The sequence below is a fragment of the Pipistrellus kuhlii genome, unplaced genomic scaffold (genome assembly GCF_014108245.1).
Source record: "Pipistrellus kuhlii isolate mPipKuh1 unplaced genomic scaffold, mPipKuh1.p scaffold_m20_p_42, whole genome shotgun sequence".
In the NCBI taxonomy this organism is placed as follows: domain Eukaryota; kingdom Metazoa; phylum Chordata; class Mammalia; order Chiroptera; family Vespertilionidae; genus Pipistrellus; species Pipistrellus kuhlii.
Genome location: NW_023425543.1, coordinates 1019254 through 1042111, shown reverse-complemented (window position 1 = coordinate 1042111; position 22858 = coordinate 1019254). Strand labels below are relative to the sequence as shown.

General features: G+C 50.6%; 1 protein-coding gene across 1 annotated transcript in view; it reads left to right on the top strand.

The window, feature by feature from the left end:
- AGBL1 (AGBL carboxypeptidase 1) overlaps nt 1-22858 on the top strand; it is a 138066-nt gene that overhangs the window by 35844 nt on the left and 79364 nt on the right. Inside the window, exons 8-17 of the mRNA XM_036411817.2 lie at nt 1985-2150; nt 3269-3336; nt 5607-5723; nt 6940-7502; nt 8331-8414; nt 8517-8597; nt 9716-9864; nt 10685-10772; nt 13201-13345; nt 17326-17479. Of these exons, the coding sequence (XP_036267710.1) occupies nt 1985-2150; nt 3269-3336; nt 5607-5723; nt 6940-7502; nt 8331-8414; nt 8517-8597; nt 9716-9864; nt 10685-10772; nt 13201-13345; nt 17326-17479 (1615 nt within the window). The remainder of the gene's footprint in view (nt 1-1984; nt 2151-3268; nt 3337-5606; nt 5724-6939; nt 7503-8330; nt 8415-8516; nt 8598-9715; nt 9865-10684; nt 10773-13200; nt 13346-17325; nt 17480-22858) is intronic.

The following is a 22858-nucleotide window of genomic DNA, read 5'->3' as shown; positions in this document are numbered from 1 at the left end:
GGTTAGGATGGTGATGATGATGGTGGTGATGATGATGCTGCTGATGATAGTTATGATGGTGATGGCTATGGTGATGATGGTGGTTATGATGCTGATGGTGATGATCGTGGTGGTTGTGATGGTGATGATCATGGTGGTAATAGGGTGGTGATGATGATGATGGTGGTGATGATGATGGTGATGATGATGGTGGTGATGATGGTGGTGATGATGGTGTTGATGATGGTGATGATGATGGTGATGATGGTGGTGATGATGATAGTGGCAATGATGGTGATGATGATGGTGATGATCATGGTGGTGGTGGTTAGGGTGGTGATGATAGTGATGATGATGATGGTGGCGATGGTGGTGATGATGATGGTGTTGATGGTGGTGATGATGATGGTGATGATGATGATAGTGGCAATGACGGTGATGATGATGGTGACGACAGTGATAATGAAGGAAGAGGACGAGGAGAGATTTGTGCTGAGCACTTGCAATGGCCTAGGGCTGGCTCCGTACTTCACCCCTGCATTTGAAACCAGTGCTCTCCCTCGAGGTCCACTCCTGTCCACTGCACCAGCGGCTCTCCAAGCTGAGCGTGCGTCAGCCTCACGGGAGGGCTGCAAGGGCCCTTCCTCAGAGTTCCTGAGCCCATAGGCTCGGGCGGAGCTGGGGATTTGCATCCCTAACGAGCTCCTAAGCGATGCCCCGGCTGTTGGTCTGGGCCTCCCACCGTGAAAACAGGGTCCTGAACTATTTCTATTTGTGTTTATGACGTAACTATAATACAAACCTCCTGGGCACGAGAGTGACTGGGAATGAGCTATATTTGAGTCCTTCCCTCAGCCTTTGTTGATTGTATTCTTCCTTACCTTTCTGCTGAGGTCCTGAAACACGGTGAGATAGTTATGAATTTGGAGAAGGAGGCGATAGCAGAGGAAAGCCGTGGTCGAGATGTTTACAGCATCCTCGCGGGTTTCGGTCCTGCTCAGTGACATGCACCTGAACCCTATTACACCCACATCACTCAGACATCTGTTCAGACCATAGGTGCACGCTCATAGCTCCAGCTGTTGGCTGTCACAGTGCCGGGAGGCTCTGCCCTCTGCCCTGCACCTTGCACGTGGCTACGGGAGGACTGTGCCCTCTCATTGGTCTGAGGCTCGAACCTGTCCAAACTCTGTAGCCGCGGTCTCCCACCCCCATGTTTTGGTTTATGTTCAGACTAAATTCACCCCAACAAAGTGAGAGAGACATGCAATTCCAGATCCTACATGCCAGGCCCGTGGTCGGCAAACTCACGAGTCCACAGAGCCAAATATCAACAGGACAATGACTGACATTTCTCTGGAGAGACACATTTTTTATTTTTATTTATTTTATTTTTAAAATATATTTTATTGATTTTTTTTTTTTTTTTAACAGAGGAAGAGAGAGGGATAGAGTTAGAAACATTGATGAGAGAGAATCATTGATCAGCTGATTCTCTTGCATGACCCCTACTGGGGCTGTACCCACAACCAAGGTACATGCCCTTGACCGGAATTGAACTTGGGACCTTTCAGTTCGCAGGCCTACGCTCTATCCACTGAGCCAACCGGCCAGGAGAGTGGTCGGCAAATTAATGAGTCCATAGAACCAAATATCAGCAGCACAACGATTGACATTTCTTTGGAGAGCCACATTGTTTAAACTGAAACTTCTTCTAACGCCACTTCTTCAACATAGACTCGCCCAGGCCGTGGTATTTTGTGGAAGAGCCACACTCAAGGGGCCAAAGAGCCGCAGGTGGCTCTCGAGCCGCGGTTTGCCTGCCGACCATGGCCCTAGGCCAAAGCCGGGTCCATGCCAGGCACAGTTCTGCACAGGAGACACCCTGCGTTGAGGGTGCTCACTGCCCGTGCTGCCCGCCTGACACTCATTCCCTGAGCTCTGTGGCAGCCAAGGGGAGGCCAGGAGACGCTGGAGAGAATGACGCGACCTTCCCTCTGCGCAGAATGCCCTGGAGGACCGGAGCCTGGAACCCGTCACGTCCGTGGCGCTCCAGGTCCTGAGGCAGTGCTACCCCAAGGGCCCCCTCCCCTTGGCCACGGCCAGCAGCGCCTACGCCTTCCCCGCCCCCGGGCACCCCGCCTCGGAACCCCCACGCGTTCCCGCTGAAGGTAAAGGAAGTGGGTGCCGCCCGCTGGGGATGGAGCCCGCGACCCGGGCGTGTGCCCTGACCGGGCATCAAACCGGGACCTCCTGGTTCCGGGGTTCACGCTTCACCGTTGAGCCACACCGGCCGGGGGAGGAAAGTGTTTCTAATTAGTGTTGCTATTGGCACGTGACTGGACATTTCTTTACAACGAATTTTTATGTATTTATTTTTAATATATATGTAAGTGATTTTTATTTTTTTAATATATTTTATTGATTTTTTTTACAGAGAGGAAGGAAGAGGGAGAGAGAGTTAGAAACATCAATGCAATAGAAACATCCATCAGCTGCCTCCTGCACACCCCGTTCTGGGGATGTGCTTGTCACCAAGGTACCTTGACCAGAATCGAACCTGGGACCCTTCAGCCTGCAAGCCGACGCTCTATCCACTGAGCCAAACCGGTTTCGGCTTATTTATTTTTAAAATATATTTTTTATGAGTTCAGAGAGAAAGGGAGAGGGAGAGAAGAGATGGAAACATCAGTGGTGAGAGAGAATCACGGATCGGCTGCCTCCTGCATGCCCCCTACTAGGGATCGAGCCCGCAACCCGGGCATGTGCCCTTGACCGGGAATCGAACCGTGACCTCCTGGTTCCTAGGTCGACGCTCGACCACCGAGCCACACCGGCCGGGCTGGAATCGGTATTTTTCCAGGGGCGTCACCTTGCCTACCGTGGCACTGGCTGTGTCCTTGGAACCTTGTTTCCAATAAGCTCCATCATCCCACAATCAGGGCGTCGATCACACTCTGCATGTAGGTGACCTCTCACCTTTGGCAAGGTCAGCTGCATCCATTCGTCTGAGGTGGGCGGGGTAGGGCGGGGGGAGCCAGAACGGCATGCCTGCATTGTTTTCTTCTGCAATGCGAGGGCAGGAGGAAGTGGGAGGCCCAGCAGCGTAGCCGCCGGACACGGCGCTCACCGCCTCACAGGCTGTGGACCAGCCCGGGGGTGCCGATGGGGGCCGTGCGCACGTCACCGTGAGCTCTGGTGGGCCAGGGGGAGACACGCTGGCCCACACCCGAGACCAAGGGCGAGCCTCACCCGCTCCTTCCCCTCCTTCCCCCCACCCCCCACCCAGAGGACTTTGAAGATGATGGTGACGAGGAAGAGGACAGAGACTCCGATTCTGAAGATGCGAAAGAGGAGGTCGGTACGCCACAGCCTTGCTTCTAGCGATCCCCGTGTTCACGGCAGACAAGGGACGATAGCACTGTCTCTCGTCAGCTGGTCCCAGTGTGAATTTTAAAATATATGTATATATATATATATATATTATTGATTTTTTACAGAGAGGAAGGGAGAGGGAGAGAGAGTTAGAAACATCGATGAGAGAGAAACACTGATCAGCTGCCTCCTGCACACTCCCTCCTGGGATGTGCCCGCAACCAAGGTACATGCCCTGACTGGAATTGAACTTGGGACCTTTCAGTCTGTAGGCTGATGCTCCATCCAGCGAGCCAAACCGGTCAGGGCCCAGTTGTGAACCAAAATTGTCTCCAGGAAGGACCCAATGTCCCCCTGACTAGGGAACCACTGCTCTGAGTGATGGTGACTGTAGCTAGGGTTGTAATTCTGTCTTCATTTGTGTTGGTGGACTTCAACTTGGACTAAGCCCTGAGTGAGGGTTCTTTAATTTTGTCATCCTCAAAATAAGACTGAGAAGTAAATGCTACCTTTTAAAGACACTCCTGGATATAAAATCTGGATTTAAAAATATCTATTTATCCATCCATCCATCTATACCTCTATGTATCGACCTATCTACCCATCTATCTATGAATCTATATTTCTATCTATGCACCTATCTATCCATCAATCTATGCCTCTATCAAGCTATCATCTATCTATCTACAATATCTATCTATCTATTTATTTATTTTATTTTTAAAATATATTTTATTGTGCATCCATCCATCCACCTATACATCTATCTACCTATGCATCTATCTATCTACCTATCTACCTATCTATCTATGCATCCATCCATCCATTCATACATCTATCTATCTATGCATCTATCTTATCTATTTTATCTATCTATCTATCTATCTATCTATCTATCTATCTATCTATGCATCTGTCCATCCATCCATCCATCTATCCATCCCCTTTCCTCCCTTTCTCTCATCTTACTTATCGGCCTGCCTACCTGTCTCTTCAGAGAGAGGGAGGCTTTCCGAGTTCTCTTATGTAGCGATCGCTCGCCTTGCTCATGACAGCTGCTGACCTATACAGACCCCTCTTAGCCAGGCCTGCAGGGTTACGGCCGCCGTTAATACCCTGGTGTGCTCCGAGCTTCACTGATGAATAGAATCATTTCCGAAGTCGTCGGTGGAAAATTGGCTCTTTGCTGTCGCCCGGCGGTGCGGGACTCGGGAGTCCGCGCCCGACTATTTGAATAATGCTGTGCTGCTGCAGCCATCCATCAATGCCACGCTCCCCGCCCCTCACACCCACGCCCCCAGGCCTGGGCGTCTAATGAAGAGTGCCAGCCGCTCGCGTGTCTGACGGGCAAGGGCCGGCCGCAGCCCGTGCCTCTCTTCACGCCGACCTCACTTCCCAGTGTTGCCGGGGGTGGAGGCTGCCCCGGAGATTGTGGGGGCCAGGAGGGCCTGAGAGATAAGAGTGTGGGCCTGGTGCCTACTGCATTGGAAAATATCATCACGTCTCCCGCTCAGGATCTATCTTTTTTCTTTTCTTTTTAAAAAATATATTTTATTGCTTTTTTTACAGAGAGGAAGAGAGAGGGATAGAGAGTTAGAAACATCAATGAGAGAGAATCATCCATCAGCTATCTCTTGCACACCCTGCACCGGGGATGTGCCCTTTGACCGGAATCGAACCTAGGACCTTTCAGTCTGCAGGCAGATGCTTTATCCACTGAGCCAAACCGTTTTTTGTTTTTTTTTCCTTTTAATTTGAAGTTTGGAGGAAAATTGTGGAAGATGGATGGCATATTGCATTTTCTCCCCCATACCCCTCCCCCTCCGACTCTCCTGTGTCAAGAATATAAATATTAAACATTTTTTTAAATTATTGATTTCTGAGAGGAAAGGAGAGAGAGATAGAGACATCCATGATGAGAGAGAATCGTGGATCGGCTGCCTCCTGCACGCCCCACCCTGGGGATCGAGCCCACCATCCAGGCATGTGCCGTTGACTGGGAATCAAACCGTGACCTCCTGGCTCCTAGGTTGACGCTCTCAACCTCTGAGCCCCACAGGCCGGGGTCTCTCTTTATTTCTAAAAAAAAGCAACTCGCCCTGTGACACTGTCCTTCTGGTAGGCAGGCGCCGTCATTCGGAGGCCAGGGCCCCACTCACCCGGGTTGTGAAGGGTCTCGTCTGCATCCCGTCGCGATGCTCCTCGGGGTGGCTTTCTCGTGGGTGACCCGTGTCCCCCGTGTCCCGCTGTAGGACGATGACTTGGAAACCGACGTGAGCAAGCTGAGCGCCAAGCCTGGCCTTGACCGCCCCGAAGAGGAGCTGAGGCAGTACGCGGCCATGTGCGCCGAGCTCTCCTGCAGCTTTGAGGTGGGACGTTCGCCGCGGTTCTGGCCCCCTCTCCCCGGGGGATGCTTGATTCCACGCTGGGGCCTCTGCAGGCCCTGGGGCCACACAGGGGCTTGCAGATGGAGGAAGCACACGGCTCTATCCCCTGAACCAAACCAGCGAGGGCTGTTTTTATTGATTTTTAGAGAGAGAGGAAGGGAGAGGGATAGAGACATAGAAACATCGATGAGAGAGGAACTTCATCGACTGGCTGCCTCCTGCACGTACCTCTCACTGGGGATGGAGCCCACAACCTGGACATGGGCCCTGACCGGGAATCGAACCGGCAACCTTCTGGTTTCTGAGTCGGCACATGGCTCACCCCTAGCAATCTGCTTCTGAGAGAGAAGCAGGTGGTGAAACAAACGTGTGAGAAAGGTCTGACCGGCGTGGCTCAGGGGTGGTGTGTCGACCCCTGAACCATGAGGTCACGGTTTGATTCCGGCTGATGTCCTTGTTCCCTTGTCCAAGGGGGAGGGCCGTGCCCTACGGCATTCCGAAGGGAGGGGCCTGGCCGGATCCCGGGGTTGCTTGTTGGCAGAAGCAAATTGCGGCCGAAATCGGTGTGGCTCAGTGGATAGAGCGTCGGCCTGCGGACTGAAAGGTCCCAGATTTGATTCCGGTCAAGGGTATGTACCTTGGTTGCAGCCACATTCCCAGTAGGGGGTGTGCAGGAGGCAGCTGATCGATGATTCTCTCTCATCGATGTTTCTAACTCTCCATCCCTCTCTCTTCCTCTCTGTAAAAAAAAAAAAAAAAATCAATAAAATATATTTTAAAAAAAATCCTCACCTTTAGCTTATTTCCCATTGATTCTTAGAGTGGAAGGGAGGGAGGAAGAGAGACAGAGAGAGAAACATTGATGTGCAAGAAACACATGGATTGGCTGCCTCCAATAGGAGCCCCCACCAAGGCCGGGGAATCAAGCCTGAACCCAAGATACGAATGTGCCCTTGACTGGAGTGGAACCAGGACCCTCCAGCCCGCAGTCTGGCGCTCTATCCACCAAGCCACACCAGCCAGGACCATTTTTTTGACTCTTGAAACGGAGTCTTTCTGAGGCTGACCTGGGAGGAAGCTCCCTAACCCACAGGGTTGTATGCTGAGCTCAGTGCCCGGAGAGTGAGGACAGGGAGGGGTCATCCGGTCTCCCTGGGAGGGTGACGCCGCCATGCTCTTCTCTGCTCTGCACCTGAAGGACCTGGAGCATGACCTAACCCCCGACGCCAACCACTTCCACATTCCAAACGCCACCTCCCTGAAACCTCAGCAGCAGCAGCAGCAGCGCCCGGATATGGACCAAGGCTCCCGGGGCCCGGAGAGGGAGGACGCCCCCGAGACGTCCCTCCTGAGCATGGCCAAGTGGGGGAGGTCCCCTGGGCATCCCCACAATGGACCCGGAACGCCTCATCCAGATGCCCCGCACCACGGGCTCGGGGCGGATCCTTCCGGAAAGGAAGCCCTTGACCTTGAGACTCTCCTCCAAGAGGGTGCTTGGGACATCGACATGACCTCCCGCGCAAGGACCTGTGCCTCCCTTCCCAGCGCCGCTCCATCCGGGGGCACGGCGGACGGGATCCATAAGCTTCTGCAGACACACCCCCGGCACGTCCCCTTCCACGACCCCCACGTCTACATGGCCAAGGCTGCGGGGACCAGGTCCGTGGCGGACTTCCAGACGCTGGCCTTCCCCGACCTCTGGGGCCACCGCCCGCCACACGCCCCGGAGCCCCTGCTGGAACGCAAGCGCGGAATCCAGAGGTGAGGGGGGTCCTGGCTAGAGAGCCATGTTTTTTCTCTTCTTTTTTTCTTTAAAAGATATATTTTTATTGATCTCAGAGAGGAACAGAGAGGGAGAGAGAGAGAAACATCAGAAACATCAATGGTGAGAGAGAATCATCGATCAGGTGCCTCCTGCACACACATCCCCCACCAAGGATGTTTGCCCGCAACCAAGGTACATGCCCTTGACCGGAATGGAACCTGAGACCCTTCAGTCCACAGGCCAACGCTCTATACATTGAGCCAGACCGGTTTTGGCTAAAAGATATTTTTTTATTGATTTCAGAGAGGAAGGGAGAGAGAAAAAAAGAGAGAGAAATATCAATGGTGAGAGAGAACCATGGATTGGCTGCCTCCTGCATGCTCTCACTGGGGATGGAGCCCGCAACCCGGGCATGTGCCCTTGATTGGAATCAAACCCGGGACCCTTGAGTCTGCAGGCTGCCACTCTATCCACTGAACCAAACCAGCTAAGGCTGTTTTTATTGATTTTTTTTTTTTTTTTTTTAAAGAGAGAGGAAGGGAGAGGGATAGAGAGATAGAAACATCGATGAGAGAGGAACTTCATCCACTGGCTGCCTCCTGCACGCCCCCACCTGGGGATGGAGCCCACAACCTGGGCATGGGCCCTGACTGGGAATCGAACCGGCGACCTTCTGGTTCCTGAGTCGACGCTCAACCCCTGGGCCATACCAGTCGGGGGGCAACTTTCCTATTCTTCTGATGACTCCCAAGATGATCATTGGACGGTGTGGGGTAAGGAGGGAGGGCCAACTTCTAAAAAACATTTCTAATTTTCCTTTCCAGGGTCAAGATACTGGAGGACGTCCGGAGGCTCCTTCAGCCCAGCGACGTGATAGGCAGAGTTGTCTTCAGCTTAGACGAGCCTCGGTGGGTGCCCGTGCCCGTCGGCGGACGGGCGGTGGGTGTGGCACGGAGAACTCTGTCCACGCTGGGCCCAAGCTCGGCAGTAACTTCCCTCCTTCCTCACAGGCAGGACTCGGCTCCCAACAGCTTGAGGTTCTCCTCCAGGTTCGAGTCGGGAAACCTGCGCAAGGCCATCCAAGTGCGTGAGTAAGTAAAGGAAGCCGCGGTGGGCCCTGACCAGTGTTCTCAGTGGTTAGAGCGCTCACCGGAGTGCCATAGGGTCTCGGATTCGATTCCCAGTCAGGGGCACGTCATCTTGGTTGCAGGCTCCGTCCTCGGCCCTGGTTGGAACACGGGTGGGAGGCAACCCATGGATGTGTCTCCTTCGCTTCGATGCTTCTCTCTCTTTCTCTTCTCCTCTCTCCTCCCTTCCATTCTCTCTAAAAGTCATCAATGGGAAAAAATAAAAATCTTCTGGTGAGGATTAACCAATAATAATAATAATAATAATAATAATAACAACAACAATAAATAAAAGAAAGCTGCAATGAGTTGGCCCGGGCAGCTCAAAAAAGCAGTATGACCATCTCTTTCCTGCCCTCTCAGTGGCCATCAGCCATGGTGGTGGTGTTTACACCATGCAAATTGGCAGCCACCACAAGTGCATTCCAAGAAACAGTAATATATATATATATATATATATATATATATATATATATATATATATATTGATTGATTTCAGAGAGGAAGGGAGAGGGAGAGAGAGATGGAAACACTCATGATGAGAGAGAATCATTGACTGGCTGCCTCCTGCACACCTCTTACTGGGGACTGAGCCCGAAACGCGGGCATGTGCCCTGACCGGGAATCAAACCGTGGCCTCCTTATTGGTTCAGAGGTCAGTGCTTAACCACTGAGCCACCTCAACTGGGCCATACGCCATGTTAGTTAATCTTTACGAACAGCACTGGGAGTTGCGGGCACTATTTCCATTTTCCACACGTTGAGACGGAAGCCCCCAAGCAATGTCTAGCTTTCAGTAGTCACAGCCTTTCCAGCTCGCTGGACACGTGCTTGCGGTTTCATCACGAGACGTGTCCCAGACGCGTCTGATGCCACGACCCCGTGCCCCTCCGGCCGGCCATGCCCACAGCCCCTGCCCACTCTTGTGAGATGTGGTGGCTACGGGTCCCTCACCAGCCATCCACCCCGGGTCTGAGATCTGCCCGCCAGAACCCCAGATGTGCCGGTTGGTTCTCAGGGTGGGTGGGCAGTTCCCTCAGAGACGCCTCACCCTCCGCCCCCCATCGCTCCCCCCTCTGCAGGTTCGAGTACGATTTGCTGGTCAACACGGACATCAACTGCACCCAGTACCAGCAGTGGTTCAGCTTCCAGGTGCGCGGCATGAGGGCCGCCACCCCGTACCGCTTCAACGTCATCAACTACGAGAAGCCCAACAGCCAGTTCAACTACGGTAGGAGCTGGCGGGGTGTGTGTGTGTGTGTGTGTGTGTGTGTGTGTGTGTGTGAAGGGGGGTGGGGCGAGGGCTTCCTGGGTAACCAACCCCACAGATGATGTCGTCTTGAGAGCGTTTGGATCCTTACCAGAGTCCCGCTGAGTTCCCCAAGCATTTGAAACTGAGTGGACACATTTTATTTTATTTATTTTTAAAAAATGTATTTTATTGATTTTTTACAGAAAGGAAGGGAGAGGGATAGAGAGCCAGAAACATCGATGAGAAAGAATCATCAATCAGCTACCTCTTGCACACCCCCTACTGGGGATATGCCCGCAACTGAGGTACATGGCCTTGACCGGGATCGAACCTGGGACCTTTCAGTCCACAGGCTGACGCCCTATCCACTGAGCCAAACTGATCAGGGCAACACATTTTTTTAAAAAAAAAAAAAAAAAAAAAAAAAAAAAAAAAATATATATATATATATATAATTTATTTTTTACAGAGAGGAAGGGAGAGGGATAGTTAGAAACATCGATGAGACAGAAACATCCATCAGCTGCCTCCTGCACACCCCGCACTGGGGATGTGCCCGCAACCAAGGTACGTGCCCTTGACCGGAATCGAACCTGGGACCCTTCAGTCCCCAGGCCGATGCTCTATCCACTGAGCCACGCTGGTTAGGGCCTGCCACGTCTCTCTTGCGGTGTAAGGTAACGCTCACAGGTTGCAGCATGAAGACCTGGGCATCCTTGAGGGCCATCGTACAGCCGGCTACAGCTCTCTGGCCCGTCCCTCTGGCCCCGGGGACTCAGCCGGCCTCCGTTTTGTGCAGGGATGCAGCCCACTATGTATTCCGTGAAGGAGGCTCTTCTCGGGAGACCCGCCTGGCAGCGGACGGGCTACGAAATCTGCTATTACAAGTGAGTCCGGGTATTAAGTCTCTTCTCTCCGCTCTTCTGTTCCCTTTCCAATGCCTGCTTTTCCATGTTGCTCTGACGCACCTTCGCCCCAGGTGCTTGTCGGCTGCACTTGTTGCCGTCCCTGTGGCGACTGACCCGCCCTTCAGAAGCATGTCAAATGGTCCCCAGTGGAGATTTCTATTCTTTTCTATTTTTAAAAATATGTATTTTATTATTATTATTATTATTTTTACAGAGAGGAAGGGAGAGGGATAGAGAGCTAGAAACATCGATGAGAAAGAATCATCGATCAGCTGCCTCTTGCACACCCCCTACTGGGGATGTGCCTGCAACCAAGGTACATGCCCTTGATGGAATTGAACCTGAGGCCTTTCAGTCCACAGGCCGACACTCTATCCACTGAGCCAAACCGGTTTCGGCTCCATAGGAGATTTCAAGCAGTGGCTTTCGATGGGCGGAATAGGGTCTGTCTTCGTGCAGGCACATGAGTGCTAGGACAGACTCAACCTGTAATGAGTGTGTCAAACTGTAATTCTTTTCCTCTTTCCTGTTTGTTTTTCGTGAGCAAAAAAACCTGAGAAATTCTGGCCTATTCTTTATAATAATAATATATCATTATTATTAAAAAAAATTACAGATACCCTCCTTTGCCCCCATTGCCCCGTCCCATTCCCCGTTAGGGCATATGTCAGAGATGCAGGCTTGATCCCCAGTAGGGACTGCACAGGAGGCAGCTAATCAGTGATTCTCTTTCATCATTGATGTTTCTCTCTCTCTCTCTTTCTCTTTCTCCCCCTTTCTCTTTTGAAATCAATAAAAAATATATATATATTTTTCAAAAAGTCTGCCAACAGGGGAGGAAAGAATCCACACTCCAAAATTCACCTTGGATGCTGGCCAGTTTGGCTCCGTGGATAGAGCATCAGCCTGTGGAGGGAAAGGTCCCAGGTTCGATTCCGGTCAAGGGCACATGCCCGGGTTGCAGGCTCCATCCCCAATGGGGGGCGTGCAGGAAGCAGCCAATCCATGATTCCCTCTCATCATTCATGTTTCTCTTTCTCTCCCTTCTCCTTTCCCCTCTGAAGTCAATAAAAATAAATTTTTAAAAAATTCACCTTGGCCCAAGCCCCGAGGAAAGCCAAAACAGTGATGTGAATAGCTTTTACTCATTAACGAGCCCATTGTTCTGTGATCAAAGAGGAACAGAGAGCTGACAGGGAAACCATCAATGTATCATGTAATCCATTCTTCACTTCCCAGCCACGCACACCGCACAGATGACTGGATAAGGCTGCCACTTCACAGCGTCCTTTGTTCTACCACGCTCACCACGTTATGTTAACATATTCCCAGGAATGCGACCGAAGCCCAGGGCCCATTCAACCGCCAAACAGAACACCTCCCCCTAACAGGACGGCTGGGGGTACGCAGTCCATCTCTCCCTTAAAAACAAAAAATAAATTAAAAAAAAATATATATATATCACACACACACACACACACACACACACCCTGTTTCCCCGAAAATAAGACAGTGTCCTATATTAATTTTTTCTCCCAAAGTTGCGCTAGGTCTTATTTTTAGGGGATGTCTTATCTTTCCATGGGCTAGGTCTTATTTTGGGAGGATGTCTTATTTTGGAGGAAACACGGTATATATATATATTATTGATTTTTTACAGAGAGGAAGGGAGAGGGATAGAGAGTTAGAAACATCGACTAGCTGCCTCCCGCACACCCCCTAGTGGGGATGTGCCCACAACCAAAGTACATGCCCTTGACCGGAATCGAACCCGGGACCCTTCAGTCCGCAGGCCGACGCTCTATCCACTGGGCCAAACTGGTCAGGGCTCTCAGTATATTTTTATTGATTTCAGAGAAGAAGGGAGAGGGAGAGAGAGAGAGAGAGAGAGAAACATCCATGATGAGAGAGAATCATGGGCCGGCTGCCTCCTGCACTGGGGATGGAGCTTGCAACCCGGGCCTGTGCCCTGACCGGGAATCGAGCTCTGACCTCCTGGTTCGTAGGTCAACGCTCAGCCACTGAGCCACCTCGGCCCGGTTGTCCAGCCTGGACCAGCGGCCGGCAACCTCATGAGTCCACAGAGCCAAATCCCAACAGTGCAACGACTGAGATGTCTTTGGAGAGCCACATAGTTTAAACTCAAACGTCTTCTAACGCCACTTCTTCAACATAGCCTTGCCCAGGCCGTGGTATTTTGTGGAAGAGCCACGCTCAAGGGGCCAAAGAGCTGCGTGTGGCCCATGAGCGTGAGCCGCGGTTTGCCGACCACGGCCCTAGACATTGCTGATGGCTCACGCGTGCCCTCTCTCAGCGTTGGAGCGACCCCATTGGCAGCCTGGAGCCCCGAATGCCCGTTTCCCTCCCGCCTCCCTCACCCCCATCTCTCCTCTCCTCTCTCTTTCAGAAATCACTATCGCGAGAGCATGGCCGTCACAGGGGGGGGGCCCAGGAAGTGCTATTACACCCTCACCTTCTCCATCACCTTCCCGCACCACGGCGACGTCTGCTACCTGGCCTACCACTACCCCTACACCTACACCGCCCTCATGGTAACTGCTTCTTTACGGCGTGACCACGAGGGGCCGGGGGCTCTCCGAGGTGGCCCCTGAGCCCCAGGGAGCCGGGGTTTGGGGTCCCTGACTCAGTGGGACAGAGCGGGGTTTGGGGTCCCTGACTCAGTGGGACAGAGCAGGGTTTGGGGTCCCTGACTCAGTGGGACAGAGCAGGGTTTGGGGTCCCTGACTCAGTGGGACAGAGCAGGGCTTTGGGGTCCCTGACTCAGTGGGACAGAGCAGGGTTTGGGGTCCCTGACTCAGTGGGACAGAGCAGGGGTTTGGGGTCCCTGACTTAGTAGTTGGAGAAGGAAAGGGAGGGTGGAGGAAGGAAAGAAGTGACAGCATCAGAATGCAATGCGCACACGCGCCACCAATAAAGGGCTCAGAACGAAATAGAGAGTTCAACAAGGTGTCCGACGGGAGGAGTGGACTCCCAGGTCTTGGAACAGAGAGGCGACCAGCATGTCATCCGTCAGCGCTGTCAGGGAATCGATAGGCAGAGGCCCGTCCTTGGAGGAGCCGGCACGAAGGACAGGCACCGGCCATGGGCCCTGGTGTTGAGAGCGTGAGAGGCCGTTCTGAAGGAGCCCAGGGGTCATCGTGAAGGGTGACGTCACTGATCCCAATGGCTCCCGAATTCCAGGGTCTTGGGCACAAAGAAAGAAGTGGCTTCTTGGCACGGGCAAGCTGTGGAACCGCTCAGTGTCTCAGTTTTCTCATCTGTAAAATGGGGACCTTGAAAGCAGTTACTCTGTGGATTGTTAGGATTAAATAGCTTGATACATGGAAAGTGTTAGCCGGAGGGTAGATGGTGACCATTAGACCGTACATTCATATTCTCTCTCTCTCCTTCTCTCTCTCTCTCTCTCTCTATCTCTATCTCTATCTCTATCTCTATCTCTATCTCTCTCATGTGTTTTATCACGTTAAGTGCCATGCCAGTCACCAGTGACTGACACTATACTTTCTTTTCTTTTTTTTTTAATTGAGTTTTTTTTACAGAGAAGAAGAGAGAGGGATAGAGAGTTAGAAACATTGATGAGAGAGAAACATCAATCAGCTGCCTCCTGCACACCCCCTACTGGGGATGTGCCTGCAACCAAGGCACATGCCCTTGACCGGGAATCGAACCTGGGACCCTTCAGTCCGCAGGCCGACGCTCTATCCACTGAGCCACACCGGTTTCGGCGACACTATACTTTCTGGTGCCGCCAGCATATCGATGAAATCAGATTTGGAGGGCTAACCAGAAAGGAAGACAAAAACAGGCCTGGCACTTAACGTGTTATTGATTTCAGAGAGAGGAAGGGAGAGGACGAGGGAGAGAGAAACATCAATGATGAGAGAGAATTGTGGATCTGCTGCCTCCTGCTGGGGATTGAACCCGCAGCCCTGGCATGTGCCTCGACCGGGAATCAAACCGTTGACCTCCTGGTTCACTAAACCACACATGCCGGACTATTTCTATAGGATGGCGTGTGGAAGATACTCATTCCATAATTTATAATAAAACTAAAATTATGCAAAAAAAAAAAAAATCCAAAGAAAGGACCCCAAAAGAAATGACTACAACGGCCGGTGATGGTTGTCTTAGAGTGGCTGAGGATCATTCTTTTTTTCTTTACTCTCTTTTCCAAATTGTCAGCGATATAACTTCATTTATCTTTTATGGGAAAAGCCGATGAAAATCACTATTTCTTTCTCATTGGTAGATCTGTGAGTAGACACCCAGAGACTGATTATTTCTCTCACGTCTTAAAGCAAGTCCCATTCATGTGAATAAACAAATAAGTATTAGACCAAACAGTTAATTGGTTAGATTCAGGTCAAAGGCATATGCCCAGGTTGCGGGCTCGATCCCCAGTAGGGGGCGTACAGGAGGCAGCCGATCCATGAGTCTCATCATGGATGTTTCTCTCCCTCCCCCCCCTCACTCTTCCCCCTCCCCCACTCCTTCCCCCCTCCCTCTCCCCCCTCCCCCTCCCCCTCCCCTCTCCCTCTCCCTCTCCCCTCCCCTTCTCCCTCTTCCTCTTTCTTCCTCTCTGAAATCCATACAAATATATTCAAATAAAAGAAAATTTATTGAATTTTTATAGCCCTGGATACGGTTAAATTTTGTTACAGTTCCATGGATGCTTGAGGGGAAAAAAAGGGATGTTCTCTGTAACGCAAAATCTTGACATATATCTATAAAAATAATATCTTTCCAATACACTCTATCATGATTGCCGTGAATGGGATTTATTTAAGACGGAGGCCCTGTCTCGGCGTCTCTCGTTCCTGGGACGATGTTTCTCCTCCTGCCACGCGCACGTTGCATATTTCAATCCTGTGTTATTTGATTCCTCAGATTTATGAGCTTTCTGTGTTCATCGCAGATTGTGCCCTTTGTCAAAAATAAGATTTTTAAATCCCATTTAGGGCGCTTGTTCTTGAACGTGGCTCCTTCGCAGCCTGTTTCTGTGGCCGTGCCTGCGGTGATTTATGTTCGCCTAGCCTTTGCGTTCCAATATTTCTCTCTCATGATACCTCAGGAGAGGCAAGCGAGATAGATAATGTAGGCATGTTTTCATATATGTCCCGGTGTTGGTTTTTTCTCCTCTCTTCAAAAGCATCTCTTGCCAAAACCGGTTTGGCTCAGCAGTAGAGTGTCGGTCTGTGGACTGAAAGGTCTCAGGTTCGATTCCCGGTCAGGGGTATGTGCCTTGGTTGCGGGCACATCCCCGGTGGGGGGCATGCAGGAGGCAGCCGGTTGATGTTTCTCTCTCATCGACGTTTCTAGCTCTCTCTCTCCCTTCCTCTCTGTAAAAAATCAATAAAATATATTTTAAATCAAACAAACAAAAACTCAAAAGCATCTCTTATAGACAATATAAAAACTAATCTAAAAAACATTGTCATTTAAGAAGGCTGTTTAACCTAGTTAGACGTATAACCCATTTTGGTGTCACTTCCATCATTTCAATTTTATTCTATTTTCTATGCTCCTTTGCTTTTTTAAATGTTTTTTATTTCTTCTTTCCTCCCTCCCTCTCTCCCTTTCTTCTTTCTAATAAAATATTTTTATTGATTTCAGAGAGGAAGGGAGAGGGAGAGAGAGAGAGAAACATTGATGATGAGAGAGAATCGTCATTCACTGCCTCCTGCACACCCCCTCCTGGGCACTGAGCCTGCAACCCGGGCATGTGCCCTTGACCAGGAATCGAACCAGGACCTCCTGGTTCGTAGCTCGACACTCAATCACTGAGCCACGCCGGCCGGCCATGATCTATTTTATAAGTTCTTGCATATCTGAGCATACATACTACATTTGCTTGTGAGCAGAAACATGGCTGATTGTAAGTTTCCTGGATTTTAAGCCTTTCCACTTTCAAGTTTTGGGTAGTAAGTGCTTCATTCCCTCTGGCATCTCATGTTGCATGTTTACACACACACAATCATTTTTTATTTTTATTATTTTTTATCTTTTAAAAAATATATTTTATTGATTTTTTTATAGAAAGGAAGGGAGAGGGATAGACAGCCAGAAACATTGATGAGAGAGAAACATCAATCAGCTGCCTCCTGCACACCCCCTCCTGGGGATGTGCCTGCAAACAAGGTCCATGCCCTTGACTGGAATCGAACCTGGGACCTTTCAGTCTGCAGGCCGATGTTCTATCCACTGAGCCAAACTGGTTTTGGCTGTTCTTTGCTCTTGACTGGAGTCTTTCCCGATTGGCTAATTCAAAGGGAGGGGTTGGCCTTTGCTGTTTCAAGATGGTGGCCCCCAGGGGAGCTGCAAGCCATGTGGCCAACATGGCGGCTGCCAAGTCACGCTGTCCAACATGGCAGCTGTCTAAACTCTTCTTCGACAGAAAGGATGACGTGTTTAGTCTCACACCGATGCAAGCGGCGTGGCTGTCCCCCGAGGTGGGGGGGATCATGGTCCCCAAGCCTCACTCGTACACGCTTCCGTTTTGTTTCCACTGCAGACCCACCTGGACCTCCTCGAAAAGAGCCTCGACCCCCGGGCGGTGTACTTCCGGCAGCAGGCTCTCTGCCAGACGCTGGGAGGCAACGCCTGCCCGCTGGTGACCATCACGGCCATGCCCGCGTCGTCCAGCCCGGCCCACCTGGAGCAGTTCCGTGAGTGACACGGGGGTGGGGGGCTCTCTTCTTTGAAGATGGGGTGGTGGTTGGGGTGAGGGTCTCAGAGTCTGAGGGACCCACCGGCCCTTGGAGAGCCAGAGTGTTGTCGTGTAACCCCACCCTACAAAGGAATGCCTCAAAAAAAAGTTGAATGATGGAGTCATTTATTAACGGCCATCGGCATATGAGGGAGCAAAAGCGCTTCAGACCTTGCAGCCCCTAACGGCTCTCCACGCCCGGCTTTTATGGGCAGAATATCACAAACGTATCGATTACATCTCTGGGCCCGGACTGAGGAACCTGTTTCACGATTCTACAGAAGTGAAACTGAGCATGTTAGCTCTCTAAAGTACCTACGAATCACCGAGTTGACAGACACATTATCCAAGACCACTGAGAGAATTTAGGATAATGGTGTAGTCCAGATTCTGGGACCATTGAGTCCACCTGTAGCTACTGAGGCCATTTAGGATCATTGAACTGTCTTGGGTCCCAGGAATGTGCTTCGGTGAGCCAAAACGGGTTTGGCTCAGTGGACAGAGCATCAGCCTTCGGACTGAAGGGTCCCAGGTTCTATTCCGGTCAAGGGCATGTACCTTGGTTGCGGGAACATCCCCAATAGAGGGTGTGCAAGAGGCAGCTGATGGATGATTTTCTCTCATCAATGTTTCTAACTCTCTATCCCTCTCCCTTCCTCTCTGTAAAAATATCAAAAAAATACATCTTAAAAAAAAAAAAAAAAGGCGTGGGAGAAGATTGGGAGCGAACGGATTGGGGGACCCGGTCGGGGGAGAATTTTCTGAGGGGGAAAGTCATTCTCTTCTGAGAAACTCATTCACTGAGGGCAGCAGTCACTGACATGGTGACTCATCTGGGAGGAGGCAAGGACCAGCCAGGGTGGCGGGAGGGGGCGGAGCTCCTATTTTGGGGGTGGGAGCACCTCATCCCCTGAAAGAGGAGAACATAACCTTTCTGTTCTCAGGAGGGGAGCTAACCTTTCCCCCACCTCCTGCCTGCCTCCCCCTCTCCTGCCCCCCCCCCCCACTTCTCTTCCCAGGGGGCCAGTGATGGGGGAGCTTGAGGCTGCCTTTGCATGGGTTTAAGGATCCCTTTCTCCTTTCCTTTCTGTCCTTAAACACATTCTCCCCGAAGCAGTGCTCTGTTCCGCCTGCCATTATGCTAAAAGCTTTTCCCAGGAAGACAATAGCTGTTCTCAGAGAAAGGTTTTACTCAGAGTCCCTGGGGTGCCCGAGCTGTCACTTGGAAGTGGGTTGTTTTTAATTTTTTTCCCACCCATTTTTTAATATATATATATTTTATTGATTTTTTTTACAGAGAGGAAGAGAGAAGGATAGAGAGTTAAAAACATCGATGAGGGAGAATCATCGATTAGCTGCCTCTTGCACAGCCCCCACTGGTGATGTGCCCGCAACCAAGGTCCATTCCCTTGACTGGAATCGAATCCGGGACCTTTCATTGGTCTATCCATTGAGCCAAACCGGTTTCGGCTGTTTTTTCCACTTTTTATGAAGGTATTATATGTGTACATAGCTTACCATTGTCCCCTCTCCCCCCCCCTCCCCCCACACATGCCCTCACCCCCCAGTGTCTTGAGTTCATTGGTCATGCTCAATGCATGCACACAAGTCCTTTGGTTGATCTCTTATCTCCCCCTCCTCTCCCTAACCTTCCCGCTGTCATTGGACCGTCTGTTTGATGCTTTATTGTCTCTGTATCTATCTTTTTGTTCATCTGTTTATACTGTTCTTCATTACCCACAAAGGAGTGAGATCATGTGGTGTTTTTCTTTCTCTGACTGGCTTATTTCACTTAGCAGAATGTTCTCCAGGTCCATCCAGGTTGCTGCAAATGGTTAGAATCTCTTCTTTTTTATAGCAGCGAAGTATTCCATTGTGTAGCTGTACCATAGCTTTCTGATCCAGTCATCTGCTGACGGGCACCTCAGCTGTTTCCAAATCTTAGCTATGGGGAATGGTGCTGCCGTGAACATCCGGGAGCATATATCCTTTCTGATGAGTGTTTCTAGTTTCTTGGGGTATAGTCTTAGGAGTGGGATCACTTGGAAGTGGTTTTACTGGAGCACGGGGTGGAAAACGGGGCCGTTACAGAACTCCCACGGATGGATTCCCGGTCAGGGCACAGGCCTGGGTTGCAGGCTCAGTCCCCAGTAGAGGGCGTGCAGGAGGCATCCGATCCATGATTCTCTCTCATCACTGATGCTCCTCTCTCTCTCCCTCCCTACCTCTCTCTCTCTCTCTCTCTCTCTCTGCCTTCCTTCCTCTCTGAATCAATAGTATATATATATATATATATATATATATATATATATATATGTAAAAAAATATATAAAAATATATATATACATATATACAAAAAAAATTTTTTTTTTAAGAAAGATTCAAGTCATTCTTCAAATAGTTTTTGCATTTGGGACTGAGGTTTCTTTGAGAGCAAGGTGTCAGCATCAGACGACATGCCTATGGGATTATACAGCTCACCCGTGAGGATGTGGGTCCCCTGAGGCTGCCCTAACCCTAACCCTAACCCTAACCCTCTGATCCCTGCGCTCCCATGCCCTCTGCCCACCCCATCCCATGCCCTCCCGTTCCATCCTGGAGCCACATGCTATACTATAACGACCTGTGGGCACGAACGTCACACGCCCCGGCCCCGCGGCCTCCGAGTGCCTCCATGAGGAGGAGCCGTGTTTGCTTCTGTGTCCCTGACACCCGCTGAGCTTCCCGCCCCCGGGCTGAGGGAGGGATGGAAGTCCCCGGGCACAGACACAAGGGCGCAGGGCAGCTTCTGTAGTTCTCACTCCTTTTATTAAAAACCTCCACTGAGGGAAGTCTCCGTGCCCTTACAGTTCATTTCTTTTGTTCCAATATTTGTCAGAAGCAGCACTTTACAGGAAAAAAAAGGGGAGGGAGGGTTGTGAGGGAGCATAATTGAACCAGGAGACAAGAATTATGAGGTCCACAGCCACTTGTGTCCCCTCCCAGCCAGGCCGGCTCAGCAGCAACTGGGAAATCAGACCTTGATCATTTTTTTTAAATGATCCAATATAATATATTATATTGGTTTCAGAGAGGAAGAGAGAGAACATCCACGATGAGAGAGAATCATCGATCGGCTGCCTCCTGCACGACCCCCACTGGGGATCAAGCCCGCAACCCTGGCGTGTGCCCTTGGCAGGAGTCGAACCTGGGACCCTTCAGTCCTCAGGCTGACGCTCTATCCCCTGAGCCACGCCAGTCAGGGCTGAGTTCCATTTTGGAAACGTTGGTTTGCCGCGGCCTGCCAAGGCTAGAAGGACTCGGGCTGACCATCACGGCAAAGCCGATAGGCCCTGCGATCGAGTCTGTCTCAGAGAGAAATAAAACAGCCTCCGCACTGCCCGCCTAACTGCCTCCATTAGCGAGGATACCGAGTGTTGACTGCGTGTGGTCACCGGAGCAGAAAACACACACTCTGCCTCCTCAGGATCGATTCTGGAGTGTTTCGCCCTCTAGATGTGTTCCCGAGATATGATAATGTACATCTTTTAAGGTAATTAACTGTTTACAGAGTGTCTAACGAATGATTCATTGCCCCACACAGCAGCTCTGTGAAATAAAGAAGAGAATCATGTTTATCTTCTCCGTTTTTAGGTGATAAAATTGAGGCTCCAAGAAGTTCTAAGACTGGGGAGGACTAGAGCTCAGATTTGTCCCAAGACTGTGTGGTTCTGTTTTTTTAAAAAAATTTATTTGTTGATTTCTGAGAGGAAGACAGAAAGAGGAGAGAGAGAGAGAGAGAGAGAGAGAGAGAGAGAGAGAGAGAGAGAGAGAAACATCGATGATGTGAGAGAATCATTGATCGGTTGCCTCCTGCACACCCCCTACTCTGGATGGAGCTCACAACCTGGCTCTCTGAAATCAATATATATATATTTAATATATTTTGTTGATTTATTATTTATTTATTTATTTATTTATTTATTTATTTATTTATTTATTTATTTATTTTACCAAGAGGAAGGAAGAGGGATAGGGAGTTAGAAACATGGATGAGAGAGAAACATCCATCAGCTGCCTCCTGCACACCTCCTACTGGGGATGTGCCCACAACCAAGCCACATGCCCTTGACTGGAATCGAACCTGGGACCTTTCATTCCACAGGCTGATGCACTATTCACTGAGTCACACAGGTTAGGGAAATAAAAATATATTTTGAAAAAGAAAGGCATGGAGCCAGACCATCTGGTGGTGGTTTCAGACATTGTGATGAAGAGCTGGAGCCCTTATCTGAATATTTTTTTTCAATCGATAACATTCCTAATTCAGGAGGAAGAGCGGCCAAGGGGAACCGGCCCTCCTCTGAAGCGAGCTGTGATGTAATGATTGCCGGGCAGCTGGCACACTTTAATTAAGTGCTCTGATTAAATCGATGCGCATCCAGCAGTCGCGTGTGGCAATCAGCATAATCTCATTAGCCGCTGTTCGGGCCCCAATACATTGATGAATAATACAGAATTGTTTATGAATTATTGACTCCAAGTTATCATACTTGTGCCTGCTTTGTTCACACGCACCTGCTGCCACATGTTAATTACAAGACGCTCAAGCACTGTTCTTGGAGGAACTTTGGAGATAAAACTGATGTTTTGTTTTAATGAAGGATGATTATCTTTAGCTCAGAGACCATCAGAATGACCTCGGCTTTCTCAATCCTGCATTGTTTCATAAAGGGGGGTAGGGCCCAGCCGGTGTGGCTCAGTGGTTGCGTGTCCACCCACGCACCAGGAGGTCCCCTGGTTCGATTCCCCGTCGGGGCACATGCTGGGGTTGTGGGCTGGGTGCCCAGCAGGGGGCGTGCCAAAGGCAGCTGATGGATGGTTTTTCTCTCATTGATGTTTCTAGCTCTCTCTCTTCCTTCCTGTCCCTCTAAAAATCAATAGGCATGTTTAAAAAATGAAGTGAAAGGGAGTGGGAATGAAAAAGCAGAGTTGGGAGGTGTGATGCTTCAGGTTGAGCCTGACTGAGTCATGTCAGCATCAAGAGCTGGTGGATTCTGCTTACTGGGCAAGACCTGCCCTAACCAGCAGGGAAGAGGGTCTCACTTGAAAGAGATGGGCCTGTCTGTCATGGCTGGCTCAGCGGTTGAACATAGACCTATGAACCAGGAGGTCACAGTTCCATTCCCAGTCAGGGCACGTGCCCGGGTTGCAGGCTCGATCCTGCCTTCCCACGCTGCCCAGGGGCCCTGGGAGACCAGGGGTGGGGCAGAACGCCTATACCATTGCCATGGCGGCGATGCAAGCATCCCACCAGCCCCCATCCCCCAGTGCCCATGAATGCAAATTATCTGCCATC